This window comes from Marmota monax, unplaced genomic scaffold, assembly GCF_021218885.2.
Source record: "Marmota monax isolate L192 unplaced genomic scaffold, Marmota_monax_Labrador192_F-V1.1 WCK01_AAM20220418_F8-fsc00084, whole genome shotgun sequence".
NCBI classification, from domain to species: Eukaryota; Metazoa; Chordata; class Mammalia; order Rodentia; family Sciuridae; genus Marmota; species Marmota monax.
This window is the reverse complement of record NW_026694575.1, coordinates 6072582-6087755: the sequence shown is the minus strand read 5'-3', so window position 1 is coordinate 6087755 and position 15174 is coordinate 6072582. Positions and strand designations below refer to the sequence as shown.

Sequence of the window (15174 nt, the reverse complement as noted above, 5' to 3'; positions counted from 1 at the left end):
GAGCCCACTGATCAATAGGGCTGCAGAGCAAAGCCAATGCATTGCAGGTAGTGGGCTAGCACCTGAGGTCTGGAGGCTTTTAAAGGCAATCTAAGGTTCTAGCTCTGCTTGGCGATTTGGTTTCTTAAAATCAGGGGAGTCTGGGTCAGCACAAATCTCTATAATGAACCCGTGGCTGGTGGGGCTTCCAGGTGGCTCAGGCCCTTCACTACCGGCCCATCGAGTGCCTGGGAGCACATCACGTCTGGAGCCAAGTCAGAGCCAGGGTGAACCTCCTGCACCTGCTGCCCTTTCAGCTTCACAACTTTGCATCGTAGAATGGGAACACAAGACCTTTCTGGGGACTCAATGGGGTAGAAAGTAAGGGGGAAATGGCTCAAATACTCTGATCAAACGTTTTCTCCCATTCCACCTCCTCTATTGGAAGCATACCAAAGGGGTTTAATAACTTACTCCTTAATTGGTAGCCAGTTGGGCTGAGAACAGTTGTTTCAACTCAAATGAGGGGCAGATACCGGCCTACACATGACACTAGGATACTCACAAGTTTGACCAGATCAAGCCAGGCCTGGTCTCCACCGTTAGAGGAGGAGGAGAGCTGACAGTGGAGGACATTGCTCCATGCCTAAGCTTTCCTCCCACAGAGTGACACTTCTGATGAACCCCCCATGTCATTAGTAGGTGCTTAATTAGATGTTTATCCAAGAATAGATTTTAAATGCTTTAAAAATGATAAATTGATCACTAGCTTACTGAAGTCACTTTCCCCCTCCACTTTCTCTGGGGCGCCCTATTTTTACCGTTTCAGAAACCAAGATGCAGAGACAAGCCACTGACTCAGGGACACACGGAAAGGGAACAACAGAACTGAACGGAGGACGGCTGGCGCCCTGGGTGTTGCCAGGAAGGCACGGATCGGGAGAGCAGTTCCGCGAGGATTTTCAGTCTGAACCAAGGCTGTGGGCGCCTGGGTCTGGGCGTCGCTGAGGGAAGACGCTCCCGACGCAGTGGGTGCTTGGAAATGGAGGGGTGCATTTCGCTCTCCCAATGAGAAACTTTCACTTTTCCAGCATGTAGGCGCCTAAGCCACGTCTGAGGTTCTCCGGCCTCGGTGCACAAGGCTTTAGTGGCCCCGAGGATGAGACGAGGATTTTGTTTAGGGTTCTCTGGAACCTTTAGCGTGCTGGCTAATTTAGGCCCTCAAGGAAGCCAGAGGCCACATTCTACCGCCCCAACCGGAGCACCCGGCCCGGCTGCCTTGAAGCTGGGTGCACTGCTTTCGCCAACCGGGGCCGGACAGCCTGGGCCGGGGCGGCGGGAATGTCTCAGCTGGCGGCCGATAGAGCACCGCGCGTCCTTGGACCCAGGCTTCTCCGCCCCAGCTGCGCGCCACCCTTCCTGAAGCTGCCGAGGCCCACAGGCGAAGTTGCCCGAAGTTGCCGGCCCCAGAGGAGCAGCGGGGGCACTGGTCTCCCGCTAGAACTCTGGGAGGCCGCGGTCAAGTCTCACTCTTTCTGCACCGATGGCAAATGTGGCCCATCGCGCAAGCCTGTGAGGCAAGGGAACAGGCGTCCCCGGAATTCGGAGACCTAATCCACCGCCTCGCCAGAGCAGGAGAAGCGGGAACCCGGTGTCCGGGTGGTTTTAGGAGTCCCCGAGCCGCCTCTCATCCTTCACTGTGCCAAGCTCCATTCTCCCCGGACACGCACACGGACACGCACGCACACCCACCTCCCCACCACTGCAGGGAGCAATTATTTGGGGGACAAGAACGTCGAGCCGCTGTGGCTGCGCGACCTGAAACTAATTTCGGAACTTCTCTGAGCCTTATTGTTTCCGCCTTGCAAATTGGGGAGGGGCGGGCAAACCTCGCAGGTGCGCGAGTCCTCCTAAATTCCACTGTGCTCCCGGGCGGCCTCAGCTGTCCAAGGAGCCGCTGAAGCAGCACCATTCCCACTTGCAGAGGCGGGCCGCTGTCCCGAGTTCCCTGCACCCTTTCTTTAGACCGTCCCCAATCCCGGCCTCTACCAGTCACTCGTACAGCCTCCCAAGGAGAACTGAGAGAGCCTAACTCCCTCTCGGCCTGGAAGCCTCGCCCTCCTTGCCGACGGCTTCGTACAAGCCTGCCCGCCTGGGTACAGCCCTGAAGCCAGGGCATCGAGAAACCCGCGCGACTGGTGGGTACCGGGGGCGAAGCTTCCTCTGGTCTCCTGGTCTGCATCTGTAAAATGGGCGTGGCTTAGGAGCCGCTGGACCCGAGGCCCAGGAAGGCCAGCTGGAAAGGCGGCGAGGCGACGACCCCAGCTTGTCTAGACGCGCGCTGTTTCTCGTTCTCAATTCCCTCGGCCACCAACCTGGGCGCCCACACACCCGCCGGCCTCCCGAGACTCGCCAGGAGAAGATCGCTAAGCAGGCGACCCTACGTGGCCTCCCGGACTACTCTAGATTCCTCTCCTCTTAAGCTCAACCCCAACAGGGCTTGCGCTACCTGAATATGAACGCGCTAGGAGCGGAGACCCAGAGCCGTCTCTAAGCCCGGCGCCATGAGACTCCTAGCAGAACCTAGAGGTTCTGCACGTCGGGAGGAGGAGGTAGGGCGCTACACAAGCCTTGCCCTTCTTGGTAATCGATCCTACCCACTGGGGGCGTCCACACTGCTCTGGCCACACACGTGTGGGCTCAGTCCTCTGACTGGAGGAAACCCCTCGCCTGTCTCTGGCTCCGCAAGCCTTGGCTGGGGCAAAGTGCTCAGAGACGGCGGCCCTGGGTGAAGGGCCTCAGAGAACACCAGGTCCTCAAACCCTTGCCTGCCTGGACGCCCACCACCAGAGACCTTTTGTGCAAAGCGAGGGGCCTGAATGAAACAAAAACGTGGGTGTGTCCCCAAAGAGTTCTAAGAAACAAGAGGACCGCCCTGGCAATATAACACAAATTATTTAGAAAAGCAAAACAGCAGACCTTATTATGAAGCAATAGAATTAAATGGAGGGGAATTGAAAAGTGAGGCCAGGCCCCAAGGAACCGGCTGCTTAGCCAGCAAAGAAGGTGTCTCTCATCCTCAAAAGGTCAACCTTTTCCATCAGACTTTTTGGCAGAGAGAATGAAATCATTTCAGGAAAACACTCATGGAAAAGACCCAAATCCCCTAGTCACCCTGGTTCTTCCCTGTGGGTCTGAATACCCCCAGAGGCTCAGACTCTGGATTAGTCGGGCTTTGGGGTGAAGGTGAAGGTCGCAGAGCTGGGAGTTTGGAGGTGTATTTCTTAGTCGCCCTCCCTTTCCTCCAGCCCAGCAAGTGCACACAATCCTTCAGCCCGCATATAACGAAGACTCCCAAATACCGAGCCCACAGGAAGGCCCCAGGCAGGGAAATGGCTGAGCTGGGGCTGCGCCTGGGCTGCTCCTGGGCCCGCGCCTGGGCTGCTCCTGGGCCCCTGGGACAGACATCCCCCGACAAAGTGCTTAGCCTTGGGGAGCGACTGGCAGCCAGGCCTGGGGGAGAGAATAAGGGAAGAGAAAAAGAAGGGAAAGGAGACAAAGTCAGAAACACAGGCAAAGAGATTCTGGAAGCCAAGACAAAAAGAGAGAACGGTGGGGGCTCGGGGGAGAGAGAAGGGAGACAGAAGTCAGACTGGGAGAGGCAGAGAGAGGATGTAACAAAGAAATGGGTGCAGAGAAGTTAAAAACAATAGAGAAGGAACCTCGTAGAGAAGCGGAAAACCATGACAAAAGGAAAAAGATAAAGTAATAAAAAGACCAAGAGTAACAAGCTAAGAAAATAGAGAATATCCTAGAGACATAAAAAAAGAGGCCAGGAAACATGAAACTTTTCTAAAAGAAATAATGATTAAAAACAAAAATTAAGGGGCAAGAGGAAAATTTTAGGGCCGCCCTGGGTGTATGTTTGTCGTTGTTAGAAGGGGCCACCTGCTCTTGATCTCGCAATCCCGAAACGTCCACCTTCCCGCGGCTGTAAACCTGGGAGGACGCGGCCACCCGGCGGCCGCCCGCAGGCTTTGGGTTTGGGTGTTCTGGGCGCCCCGCCCCCTCCGGTCCAGCGAAGCTAAGGAGGCTGCAGCGACGTCACATGACGTCACACCCCACCTGGGGTCTCGCACAAACCCGAGAGCGAGCAGGGACCCTGGGGTTGTGCTTTGCTCTTGCTCTCCAGGCGTTTGGACACCCTGGACATGCACCTGCTCTGCGCTCACAGTGCGCCTGGATACCCAAGAGCCAGGTCCACGAGTCAGGCCCGCGGCCTGTGTGCCGTGTGTCGGAAGGGTCCGTGCTTTTCCCTGCCTTCTAGGGAGTTAGACACTATTCCGTATCCACCACCCGGAGAACGTGACCTGGCGACGGCCTAGATACCAGCCCAGGCCTGGCCTTCCCCTCCTCAGCTCTCCTCGGCGCTGGTCTTTTACCTCCAGTGCCTTCCCAAGGCCCTTCCCCGTCCCTCGCGCACCCGATTGCGGGCAGCCGACACCAACTGACCTGCACCGCGCATCCTCCGCGGGGCCCGGGGCTGGGGTTCGAGTTGACGCGAATACTGGAGAACCTCGGGGAAGTGGACGTGCCCCCGCACACCACCGCTCGGCTCCTACCGTGCAAGGCCAGGGGTCGCCGAGCATTATTGGAACGAAAACGAAATAAAAGCGGCGTTAAGTGAAATAGCTAACTTTTTTATTAAATAAAACGACTTAAATAAAAGGAACGGAAAAGGAGAGGAGTGATCCCAGGCTAAACCCGGGGTGCCCCGGCCCCTGGCGCTTCCCCCAACCGCCAGGTCGGCTGCCCCTCCTCCAGCGGCCCCTGCAGGGGAAGCAGGTGGCCGGTTTCTAAAGAAAAAAGCCAAAACTTTTTATTATTTACACGTTTGGGCAAAAGTACAAAGTATAATACAGGCGCCCAGCCCGGGGGGTGCGGGCGGGGGGCGGAGAAACGTAAGGCGCTTTCTTTGTCAGCCCGGGACGGGGCGGGACGGGGCGCGGGGCGGGGGCTCGGATTGTGCAGCCGCGCGGAGCCCGGCCCAGCCCCCCTTCGTGGCCGGCGGGTTGTGCGGCCGCGCCCTAGGGCCTCCTCGAGCTTGGCGGCCCCTTCCCCTCTCGGCCCCGGTTCCCCCCAGCCCGGCTGAGGGTCCAGGGCGCCCCGCCAAGTGGGGCGGCGATCAGTGGAGACGTAGAACGCTGGTGGCTCACACCAGCGAGGTGACGGCGGGGACCTTGGAACTATCCTCCTCCCAGGGTTGCAGATTCTGCAGAGCAAAGAGCGACGAGTTGTGCAGACAGAGCGGGTCGGGCTGGATGGAGTCGTTGAGGCTCTTTTGGAAGGCGTCGTGTTGCAGCTGCAGCATGAGCCGGCTCGCCTGCTGCCGCTCCGCCTCCCGCTCCTCCGCCGTCTGCCGCCTGCACCGGGGGAGGGAGAGGGACAGCACTGTCAAGCTCCCGGCACTGCGGGGCCACCGGCGCGGCCCCGGCCCTCCCGGGAGCGGAGGCCAGCCAGGAACCTCGAGGCATAGAGCCCGTCTGCCTCCGGGCTCGATTTACTCCGCAGGCCCGCGTGTAGGGAGACTGGACTGGGGCCGTTTGTTTTGTTGTGCACCGCTGGGGCGCCTGGAGGGAACTCGCCCGCCACCCACCTGCACGCTCGGATATTGTGGCTTCGCCAACAATAAAGACCTTTTCTTTTTCGGGGTAACGGGGGCAGGACGTGTGTGTAACTGACTCTGCCCTGCCGGCAGCAGGGTCACTGGGATCCGCGAACGCATGAACTGGCTGTGCACCGCCAGCGCGGCGTCCCTGGGCGGGTCGGTCTGATCCAGTTCTCCCAGGCCCTGCTTGGAACCCCTTTCCTGGGTGCCAGGGCTTCGCAGTTTACCGGTTGGATCGAAAAAAGGGCTTGGATAAAAATGGGACTGGAGTGGGGACTCGAAGCAGGAGGGGGCCGCCAGCCCTCTGGGATAGTCGGAAATCCGAGAGAGGGAAGGGAGGGGAGTGGACTAGAATGGGGGAGGCCCGGGTGTGTGTGTGTGGCGGGGGGCAGGTGAGGGGGACACAAGTGAGTGCCGGAGATGAAACAAAACACAGAACGATTTGGAGGGACTCAGAGATGCAGATGGAGATGGAAGAGAAGCCAAGGCGTGGAAGAGACGGGAAAGCAACAGCCCGAAAGGCGGCCAGGAGGAGATAAAATCCGTTAGGGAGGGGGAGGCGCAGCCCCGGGGAGTTGGTAGGGGGTTGCGCGGGTAAGTGGGGAGAGCTAGGCTGCCGCGCGGGGCGGGGCAGGTGCAAGGTGGGCCGGGCCGGGCCTCTCTCACCGCCACTTGGTCCTCCGGTTTTGGAACCAGGTCTTGACCTGCGCGTCCGTCATTTTGAGGGACTTGGCGAGCGCCGCCCTCTCGGCCGAGGCCAGGTACTTCTGGCGATGGAAGCGCTTTTCCAGCTCGCAGATCTGCACCCGGGAAAAGGACGTCCGAGGCTTCTTGCGCTTGGGCGGCGTCCGGTTCTGGTAGGGGTGGCCGATGCGCCGTGTCACCGTGAAGGGCGTGAGCGCGGCGGCCGCTGCGGAGACACACGAGGCCCCCTGAAGCCCAGCCTGGCTCGGCCACCGTTAGGCCTCATGTAGACCGGTGGAGCCCCGTGGAACAGGGTACTCCTGTGTTTTGCTGGTCCCACGCGTCCCCAGCAGCACCAAACCAGTCGGGAGACGCCCCCGCCCCCTTCCTCCTTCCCCAGGATGCCGATTTATTTTCCCCGCAACTCTCGGATTCCCCTCCCCTCCGAGGCGGCCTGGGGCCCTGGACACTGAGGCCTCCGCCACGCTTGGCCTCTGGAATCGTTTCTGGGAGTGGAGCGCATAGGGCGCGGCGCCTCTGGCCCCGAGAGGGCCGAGGCCTGGCGCCTGTTCACCCGTTCTGCTCACCTGTGAAGCGGTCTTTCACAAAGCGGCGGCTGCTCTCCATCCAGGGGAAATTGAGACCACCCAGGCTGGAGACCGTGGGCACGGAGGGCATGGCGGGCAGCGCGCTTGGCAGAGGCGGCGGCACGGCCCCGGGCAGCGGCCTGTGCGCTGGCACCCGGATCACGCCGGCGGGCGCTAGGCTCAGGTTGACACTGTAAGATCCCGCGTCCTCGAACGGAGCGCCGAGGCCGGCAAAAGAGGCGGGCAGAGACGGGTACGTGGCGCCCGGACGGCCCCCGGGGGGCCCTCCCAGGTAGCTGGCGCCGTCGGGGCCCCGAGGGGCAGGTGCGCTGTCCTGGTCCGGGCTATTGAGGATCTGGTCGATGCCGAAACTGATGGGCTCGTGCGGGTGCGGGGTCTGCGCGCTGGCGGGCGCCTCCATCCTGGGCGGGCGGAAGGGCTGGGCTGGGCTGGGCGGGGAGGCGGCTGGATCCCCGTTACCGCGCGGCCATGGAGCGCCCGGCGCCTCTCGTCGCACTGAAACTTTGCCAAGAGTGCGCGGGCCCGACAGGCTCTGTGTCATCTTTCTTGAACCGAACCTGGAGTTTCCGCTGCTAATTCCTCTCCCGCCGCAGCCATTGGCTGCGATCAACAAGCCTCTCTTCTCTCATTGGCTCCCGGCTTTCAATAAAGGCCTAATTCATGGAAATAGGAGCTTAGGGACTGTTCCAAGGTGACATCATTTTAACAAACGAACAATAGGTCAAATTTATTAGCCGGGATAATGGGCGGCGGATATTAGCGCCCGAACCGCAGCCTCCCAAACCCGAAATCTAACGAAGCTGCAATTAGCAGACGCTCCCCGCTCCTCCCGGCCAGGGCCGCTTCCTGGCTGCCTCGTGCAGCGGGCAGGGCGCTCCGCTAGTGAAATTGTTTTGCCGAGGGGGTTTTCGTTTTCTCCTAAATTTTTTCATCTGAGCAAAACCCAAACCAAATGAATCTTTCCAGTTACAATGGAGTTGCAACCCCGGAACGATCCTGCGACATCTGCGGAAGCCTCTCGGACTCGACCTCCGCAGGAGCAACGAAAGAGGCGCATCCCGGGGCGTAAGCTCCGCGCTCTCTGAGAGCGGGGTGAGGGGAGCACCGTAGCGTTCTCCCGCCACCGAGGACACCGACCCGTGTGGGGAGAATTCGCCCCAGCTGGGGCTTCGGCCGCGGCGTCGCGGCCACTTTGGAGACGCTCCCTGGCTCCGGCCAGGCGGACCGAGGCGTGACTTGCAGGTGCCCACGCGTGCGGGACGGGCTGGGCTAGGGACCCGAGAGCAACCAGTGGGGAGCGGAGATCGGCCGCTCGAAATTCGTTGCAAGGTAGATGGGGCTGTGGTCGTGCGTGGCGACCCGTCCGAGGTTCGGCAGGTTTGGGGACCTCGGATTCCCGAGTGGCAAAGACGGGGGAGGCTCAAATTTAGAGCAAATAGCGGGATTCTTCAGGAAATGCGAGCAGCGAGCCCCGCCCGGCTCCGGTCCAGCCGACGCGCGGGGACCACTCCCTGTTCTGTCGGTGCCCCTGGGGGCTGTCCCGCGGGCCAAGGGCACAGTGCACAGAATCGCTCGCGGAGCGACGGTAACCTTCAGCTTCAGCCTCGGGGAGACCTAGAGAGTTGTTTCCTCCGGGCTATTTCTAAAATCGTTAGGACGCAAGCTGGGTCCCGCCCCTCTGGCCGGGCCTCTTCTCAGCGCTCTGGGCTGCGGGCAGTGGTGAGAGCTAGCGTGTGCTGTTGGCCAGAGCGCGTTCAAATTTGGGTCAGGTCACTTCCTAACTAAGTAACCTCGAGCAAGTGACTCCTTTTTGGGCGTTTTTTTTTTTTTTTGAAATGGGAAATAATGCGCGCATCGCCAGATGTTAGTGAGCCGTGAGCAAGATGTTGACGGAGTGCAGAGCCCGGGTGCTGGCCCAGAGTGGGCACTGGGCAGCCGCCACTCTGCTCCCAAACCTCCTCCCAGCATGATGGTTGATATATTACTGTTAGGGCCCTTGTTTATTTTGTTTATAGTTTTCTTTTATTTGCAGAGGTTCAGTATCTTGGAGAGAAAGATGAATCTGCCTACTCGTGGGGTCAGTTTCATCAGGCAGGGGCAGGACAGGAGGCTGTAGGTTGGGGATTCCTCTTCTCTGCTCCTCAAAATCCAGGGATGCGGGGGCGGTTTCAGCATTTGCCTGCAGTCCCCTGGCCTGGGTCTGGAGTTAGGTCATTAGCCCGCTGTGTGACCTTGGGCAAGTTGCTGGCCTTTGCAGAACCTGTGTTGGGTGGAGACTGTAAGATCTGGAAACAGTGAGAGCAGGATGCCTGGGGCTTGGCAAGGACCCCTCACCCGCTTCCTGGGACAGGCACCCTCAGATAGGGTCTGTATCATTGCACTGGCTCTGGGGGGTGGGGCCTTGGGCTTCTAATTCAGGCACTGCTACTGGCAGTCTGGGGGCTGTTGGGTCCCTCACTGCCCCTCTTGGAGCCTTATTTTCCTTATTTGTAAAGCAGAAAGGGCATTGGCTATCCCCAGAGTGGCTGTGAGGACTAAATGAGAGAACATCTATGGAACAGGCTGTGGAAAACTCTGGCGATTATATAATACCTTTCATGGCAAGCAACTGTCCTTGGGAACTCAGAGCGTGCCAGATGCCGGGTGGACCTTGTTTTTCACAGATTCCTGTGAGGTAGGGGGGCTATGGATCCCAGGTTTTGACTGGTGAGGGAACTGAGCTCAGAGTTTGCATGAGGGACCCACCTGGGGACTGCAGTTGGTCCCTCACCAGCTCCGTCTCCCTGCTGGCCTCCAGAGCCCTGCTCCTGCCACGTCTGTGCACCATTAAAACAGGGTAACAAGGCCCACCCCACAGAGGCCTGTGGCACTGAATTAGGGAGGTGAGGGCAGAGTGGCCAGCACTGTTCCCTGGGCGCCTGATTAAGAACTAGATTCCCCGTCCCTTCACCAGCTGGGGACTTGAAAGTCTTCATCTTCTGTGTGCCTGTTTCTCTACCAACCCCGTGGCTGCAGTGAGCTGGTGGAGGCACAGGTCCCAAGCACAGTGCCAGCGTGGGTCAGGGCTCTGTCTCAGTGATTGGGCCCCAGCTTCCTGAGGCCCCTTGTTCTCAGTCATCCAACCACAGGAACTTTGGGCCACTGATCACAAACCTCTCATTCCCAGGACAGAAGCTGCGATTAGGTGGCTCAGGAAGGCATTAAGTTGGGGAAGGCAGAGGTCTGGGCCAGTGGTTCTCGAAGTGAGTTCTGCATCACTGGGGAGTTTGTTAGACACCAGAAACTCTGGGGCAGGCCTCTGCAATCTGTGGTTAACAAGCCCTCCAGGTGATTCTGATGTCTGCTCAAGTTTGGAAACCAGTGCCCAGAATATTGTCCATCTCATCCAAGTTTTCAAATTTATTCTTCTGACAGATGGAAGTCTCGTGTAACTTGAAACTCTCATGTGAATCTGTACTGACACCCTCCACTTTTCATCCTGAGTTGCTCATTGAGCCTCCCCTTGATCACCTTGCCAAAGCTTTGTCTATTTTATTGGTCTTAAAAAAAAAATGCCCTTGATTTCATTATCCTCTATTTTGTGTCATCTCTCATGAGTGTTTTTTTTTCAAATTAATTTATTACTTTGAAGTGGGAATTTAATTTATGTTGCCATTTTTCTTTTTTAAAATAAATTCATCAAAATCTATGCATTTTCCTGTGAGCAGTGGCTTGACCAAATATGTTTCGATATGATGCACTAGGCGTGGTGGCGCGTACTGTAATCCCAGAGACTGGGGAGACATAGGCAGGAGGAGTTCAAAGCCAGCTTTAGCAATTTAGTGAGACCCTAAGCAACTTAGTGAGACCCTGTCTCAAAAGAAAAAAAGGCCAGGGGTGGGTGGCTGAGGGGACAGGCTGAGAATGTAGCTCAGTGGTAGAGTGCAGCTGGATTTAATTCCCAGTACCAGAAAAAAAAAAAAGGTTTTCATATGTATTTGGTGTCTCCGATACTGTAATTTTTGCAGCCCTTTGTCCCTGCTATCAGTTGAACAATGAGAAGGACATACACTGAAGGAGAGATTGGAAATGCAAATTCCAAGAATTAAGGAAATAGGGGCAAGGACTGCTAGGGATGCAGAGGCTCCTAGGCCACAGCATGTCTGGTCTGCGGCTAGTCCCTTCAGGGAGTCCTGAAGGAGAGGGCAGGGCTTCTGGGATTAGAGGCAGGTTGCTGGAATTTCCCACGGGTCTGTGAGCCAGGATGTAGGAGCCCCGGGTTTCTCCAGGTTAACTCCGGCACTGACTCATGTGTGAACTGGGATTCAATTGCCTTGTCTGTAAAATGGGGTAGAGATTGAATTAGGGCTAAGTGCATTTGGGTCGTCTACCCTGTTTGAAAGATTGATGAGAAGACACTGGCATACCCGCCATGTCTGCGTAGCCTAGGTGGGAGGCCTGTGGGCCTCCAGCTGTCCTCATGGAGGCTCTGAGGACACCTGCCCCAATCTATTCACCCACTCATTCACTCATTTAGTCACTCTCCAAATATTTATTTGTGGAGTACCTGCTGGAATGTCCTGGACCATGTCCCAACCTGGGGACTCCCCTGCTGATGGTGGGAGCAGTGCAGCTTTGCCTCTCATCACAGTCTGTCCCAGCAGGAGGACTTGGGGGACAAAGTTTCTGAGGAGTTCTCAAGTGCACAACGCTCTAAGCGGGAGGGAAGAACAAGCCATCAGGTGCTGGGTGCTGCTTGGACTCCCAGTGCAGGTCACAGGCTTCAAGGACGATTGTCTTAGGGGAGTGAAGTGTTGGAGCTGGGATCTGAACCTTGGATTGTCTGGACTTCATGGCTCACTTCCCTTTGCCTCATTTCTACTCTGGAGTAGGTAGTGAAGTTTCTAAGTCATGGGGCCAAGTGGGGACGTGGGTAAAGGAGCCCAGGAGTGGGGGTGAGGGCTGGCCACCTGGAAGTCTGTCATCTCCCTGCTGGCTTGGGGGTTCCTTAGGGCAGAAGGGTGTTGGTGGCATTGGACTCCATGTCCTGGGGCCAGGTCCATCAAGAGTTTGGTGTTAAACTGGACAGCTCGTGGCTAGGGTGGAAGAGGTGGAAGGAGAAAGGGTCAGGTTTGGGTGGAGGAATTGGTGTGTGCTCATTTTGGCTTTTCTCATGGCTGGTGCCTTTGTACCCTCCTGCAAGACCCCAGCCAGACACCACCTCTCTGCCGGTCCTCCAAAGCCAAGCACCCCAAGTCCATCTCCACCATGGCCCTGGCTGCTACCAGCACTGAGCTTGCTGGGTGTCCTGCTCACTAGCTGAGGGCAGAGGCTGGGTCTCCTTCTCTGATTTATCTGTCTGGGTGACTGAATGAGTCCAGGTCCTGAATGACTTCCAGGTCCCTGGGCTGGCCTTGAGGGGGTCATGCCTGGCAGGGAGGCTGGCAGTGGCATGACTGGCCCACTGGTCAGAAGGCTGGGTCAGACCAAGGTGCAGGGCAGGAGGGGGAGGGAGGAGGGACCCCCCCACACACGTGGGGCTGCTGGGGGTGCAGAGGACATTCGAGCAGCCGCAGTTGGTGCAGTGTGCTGAGGACTAGGCAGTCCCCGTGGACAGTGGACAAGCACTTGTGTGGCCTTCCGGGGACCTCCAACTTGACTTGATCGCCCACGGTTCCTTCCCCCACCCATCAGCCATTTTCCCCATTTTGTGCTATACGACTCTCCTTCCTTCCTGACAGATTTCTCTACTAAATTTGACTTCGTTTCAACACTTTTGTTGGGCAAATTACATTAAGATGGATGTTGCAGGTACCCTTTATGGTTTATTTATTGTGATACTGTTTGTATCTCACGCTTATAAATAACTTATGTTATAGCTTTTGTTTGTGGAAATGTAACTTACATATTTTATTACGCTTTCTGTAAACCTCAAAAAGAATCTTGTCAAGGAAGCGCTCTTATCAGCAATCCAAACTACAGGACGTAAAAACCGACACTAACATTATTTTTTAATATGCCAAGGAGGCAGGTTACTCTTGCTGTAGTTGGAAAGGTTTGCTGTCATCGTAAACTTGCACCTCAATAAAACATTAAGAAGTCTCAGGAATGATTTTATAAAGTTCAGGGAGGAGGATGAATCGGTGGCAGAACCCACAGACACAACACAAAGGGCCCAGGCACTGGACAGGCCTCTCTCTCAGAGTGCTCGTCTCATCAGGAGCCAGGTCCCAGCAGTTACATGTCGACACCCAACTCTCCCACTCTGACAAACTCTCCCAGATTTGAAGGACCTGGCTCAAGGGATTAGAGTAGAAAAGAAACATGAATTTGTTTTGTTTCGGGTATCAGGGATTGAACTCAGGGGCATCCAACCACTGAGCCACATCCCCAGCTCTATTTTGTCTCTCTGAGTTGCTTAGCACCTTGCTTTTGCTGAGGCTGGCTTTGAACTCGCAATCCTCCCGGCTCAGTCTTTTTTTTTTTTTTTTAAACTCTCTCTTTATTTATTTTAGTTTTTTTCGGCGGACACAACATCTTTGTTTGTATGTGGTGCTGAGGATCGAACCTGGGCCGCACGCATGCCAGGCGGACGTGCTACCGCTTGAGCCACATCCCCAGCCCCCGGCTCAGTCTTTTGAGCTGCTGGGATCACAGGCATGCGCCTCGGCATCCTACTGAGGTCCTGACTTTGAATCCTGCCTTGTCCATTTTTTCTAATCATTGTGATCTTCAGTCGGTCTTTTAGTCATCCCCCTCTAAGATGGGGATGATAATCCTTGACATTCTTATTGGGAAGCATTAAATGAGATAGAAACATGTGGCTAGGGGCCCCACCACCCTAGCTTCATGGTGTACCTAAGCAGTCAGGGCCAGGGGAAGGGGGTCCAGGGGGCCAAGAGGACTCTTTGGGCCACTCGGGTCATTATGCAGTGCAGGGACCTATGTTCCTGTCTCGTCTTAGAAGGTCTGGATGGCCCTGCACGGCAACACAGAGAGCATTGCCAGGTGCTGAAGTCAGCGTGGGAGGAGGCAATGGGCCAGGCTGAGAGTCCTTCACGTGGTTTCTGGAGCACAGGCCTGACCTGAAGCCCATGCTGTCCCAACAGCACATCTGCTTTACCCTAGCACCCTTTCAGAGGTGGCCGCGTCACTATGGGCATGTGGGCTCTGTGGTAGGCTGGTGGGGTTGTGAGCAGTTCTCCCTGGGGCTGAGTACAAGACGTCAGTCACCTTGGTGCTGATCAGACAAGGTCGCTCCCACATGGGTCTGTAGGGTTAGGGTTAGGGAGTCCCTTCTGTCCCCAACCAAGGCAGACTCTCCAGGCTTGGGGGGGCACAGACCCAGACCAGCTTCCCGGGGGCTGTGTCCACCCACTACTGCCCCACTTCCTTTTCCTCCATTAGGATCAGAATGGAATTTAGCCCTCCGTGGAAAATCAACCTCCCTTCCCAGTTTGAAGGGAGAAACCTGTGGTTGAAACTCCACCTGTGTAGCCAGGGCCTGGTGGGAGCCACGGCAGATGGCTCTGAACAGGTTTTCTGGGACCCCGGCCTGCCTTTGTGAGCCCTCCCCTGGGCCTAGCTGAACCCAGTGACCAGGTGATAAAAGGCCTCCAGTGAAGGGAGATGGCAGGCTGGGAGCATCCCTGGAGGATCTGGCTCCTGCTAGCAGGCCGGAGAGCGGGAGGCATGGCTGATAACCAAGAGAACAGGAGCCAGGGAACCAGCCACTGATTCCTGACTTGCAGGAACTGTGAGGCAATAAAAATTATTTTAAAACACTAAGTTATTGAGTAATTTGTTATTTAACAACAGAAATTTTGAAAAGCAAATGGAAATGGGCCTAAATATTAAGTGGGTTCGTTCACCGTTGGAAGAGGCCAGGGATTCCTTTGGGGTGAGGCAGATCTGGGTTCAGGTTCTGCCTGTGTGACTTCTGTAACCCACAAATGATCTCTGAGCCTCAGTTTCCATGTCTGCACAGTGGGGCCAAAGCTGCCACCTTTATAGGCTGTGACAAGGACTAAGGGAGACGCATCAAGGGCTCCCCAAGTGTGTCCCCTTGCTGTGCACGCTGCCCATGTGTGCTTCACAAGCCACTGCTCCAAGCCCAGAACCACGACCAGGCCCTGCTGATGTCAGTGGTGGGAGCGCCCCCCCCCCCCCCCAAGGCCAAGTAGACAGCCCTCCTCACCTGCCACGGAACCCCCGGAACCCAGCAGTGTGGTAAAGAGAAGCGAGTGCACATTATCA

The 15174-nt window shown here is 56.7% G+C and overlaps 1 protein-coding gene across 1 annotated transcript; it reads right to left on the bottom strand.

Annotated features, from left to right (window-relative positions):
• Window positions 1-5191: 5191 nt before the first annotated feature.
• On the bottom strand, window positions 5192-7339 carry Tlx3 (T cell leukemia homeobox 3). The gene is made up of 3 exons (XM_046421403.1): window positions 6919-7339; window positions 6314-6557; window positions 5192-5402 (listed from the first exon to the last, which is right to left on the bottom strand). The coding sequence occupies exons 1-3, from the start codon at window positions 7337-7339 to the stop codon at window positions 5192-5194; spliced, it is 876 nt and encodes a 291-aa protein (XP_046277359.1).
• Window positions 7340-15174: the final 7835 nt, after the last annotated feature.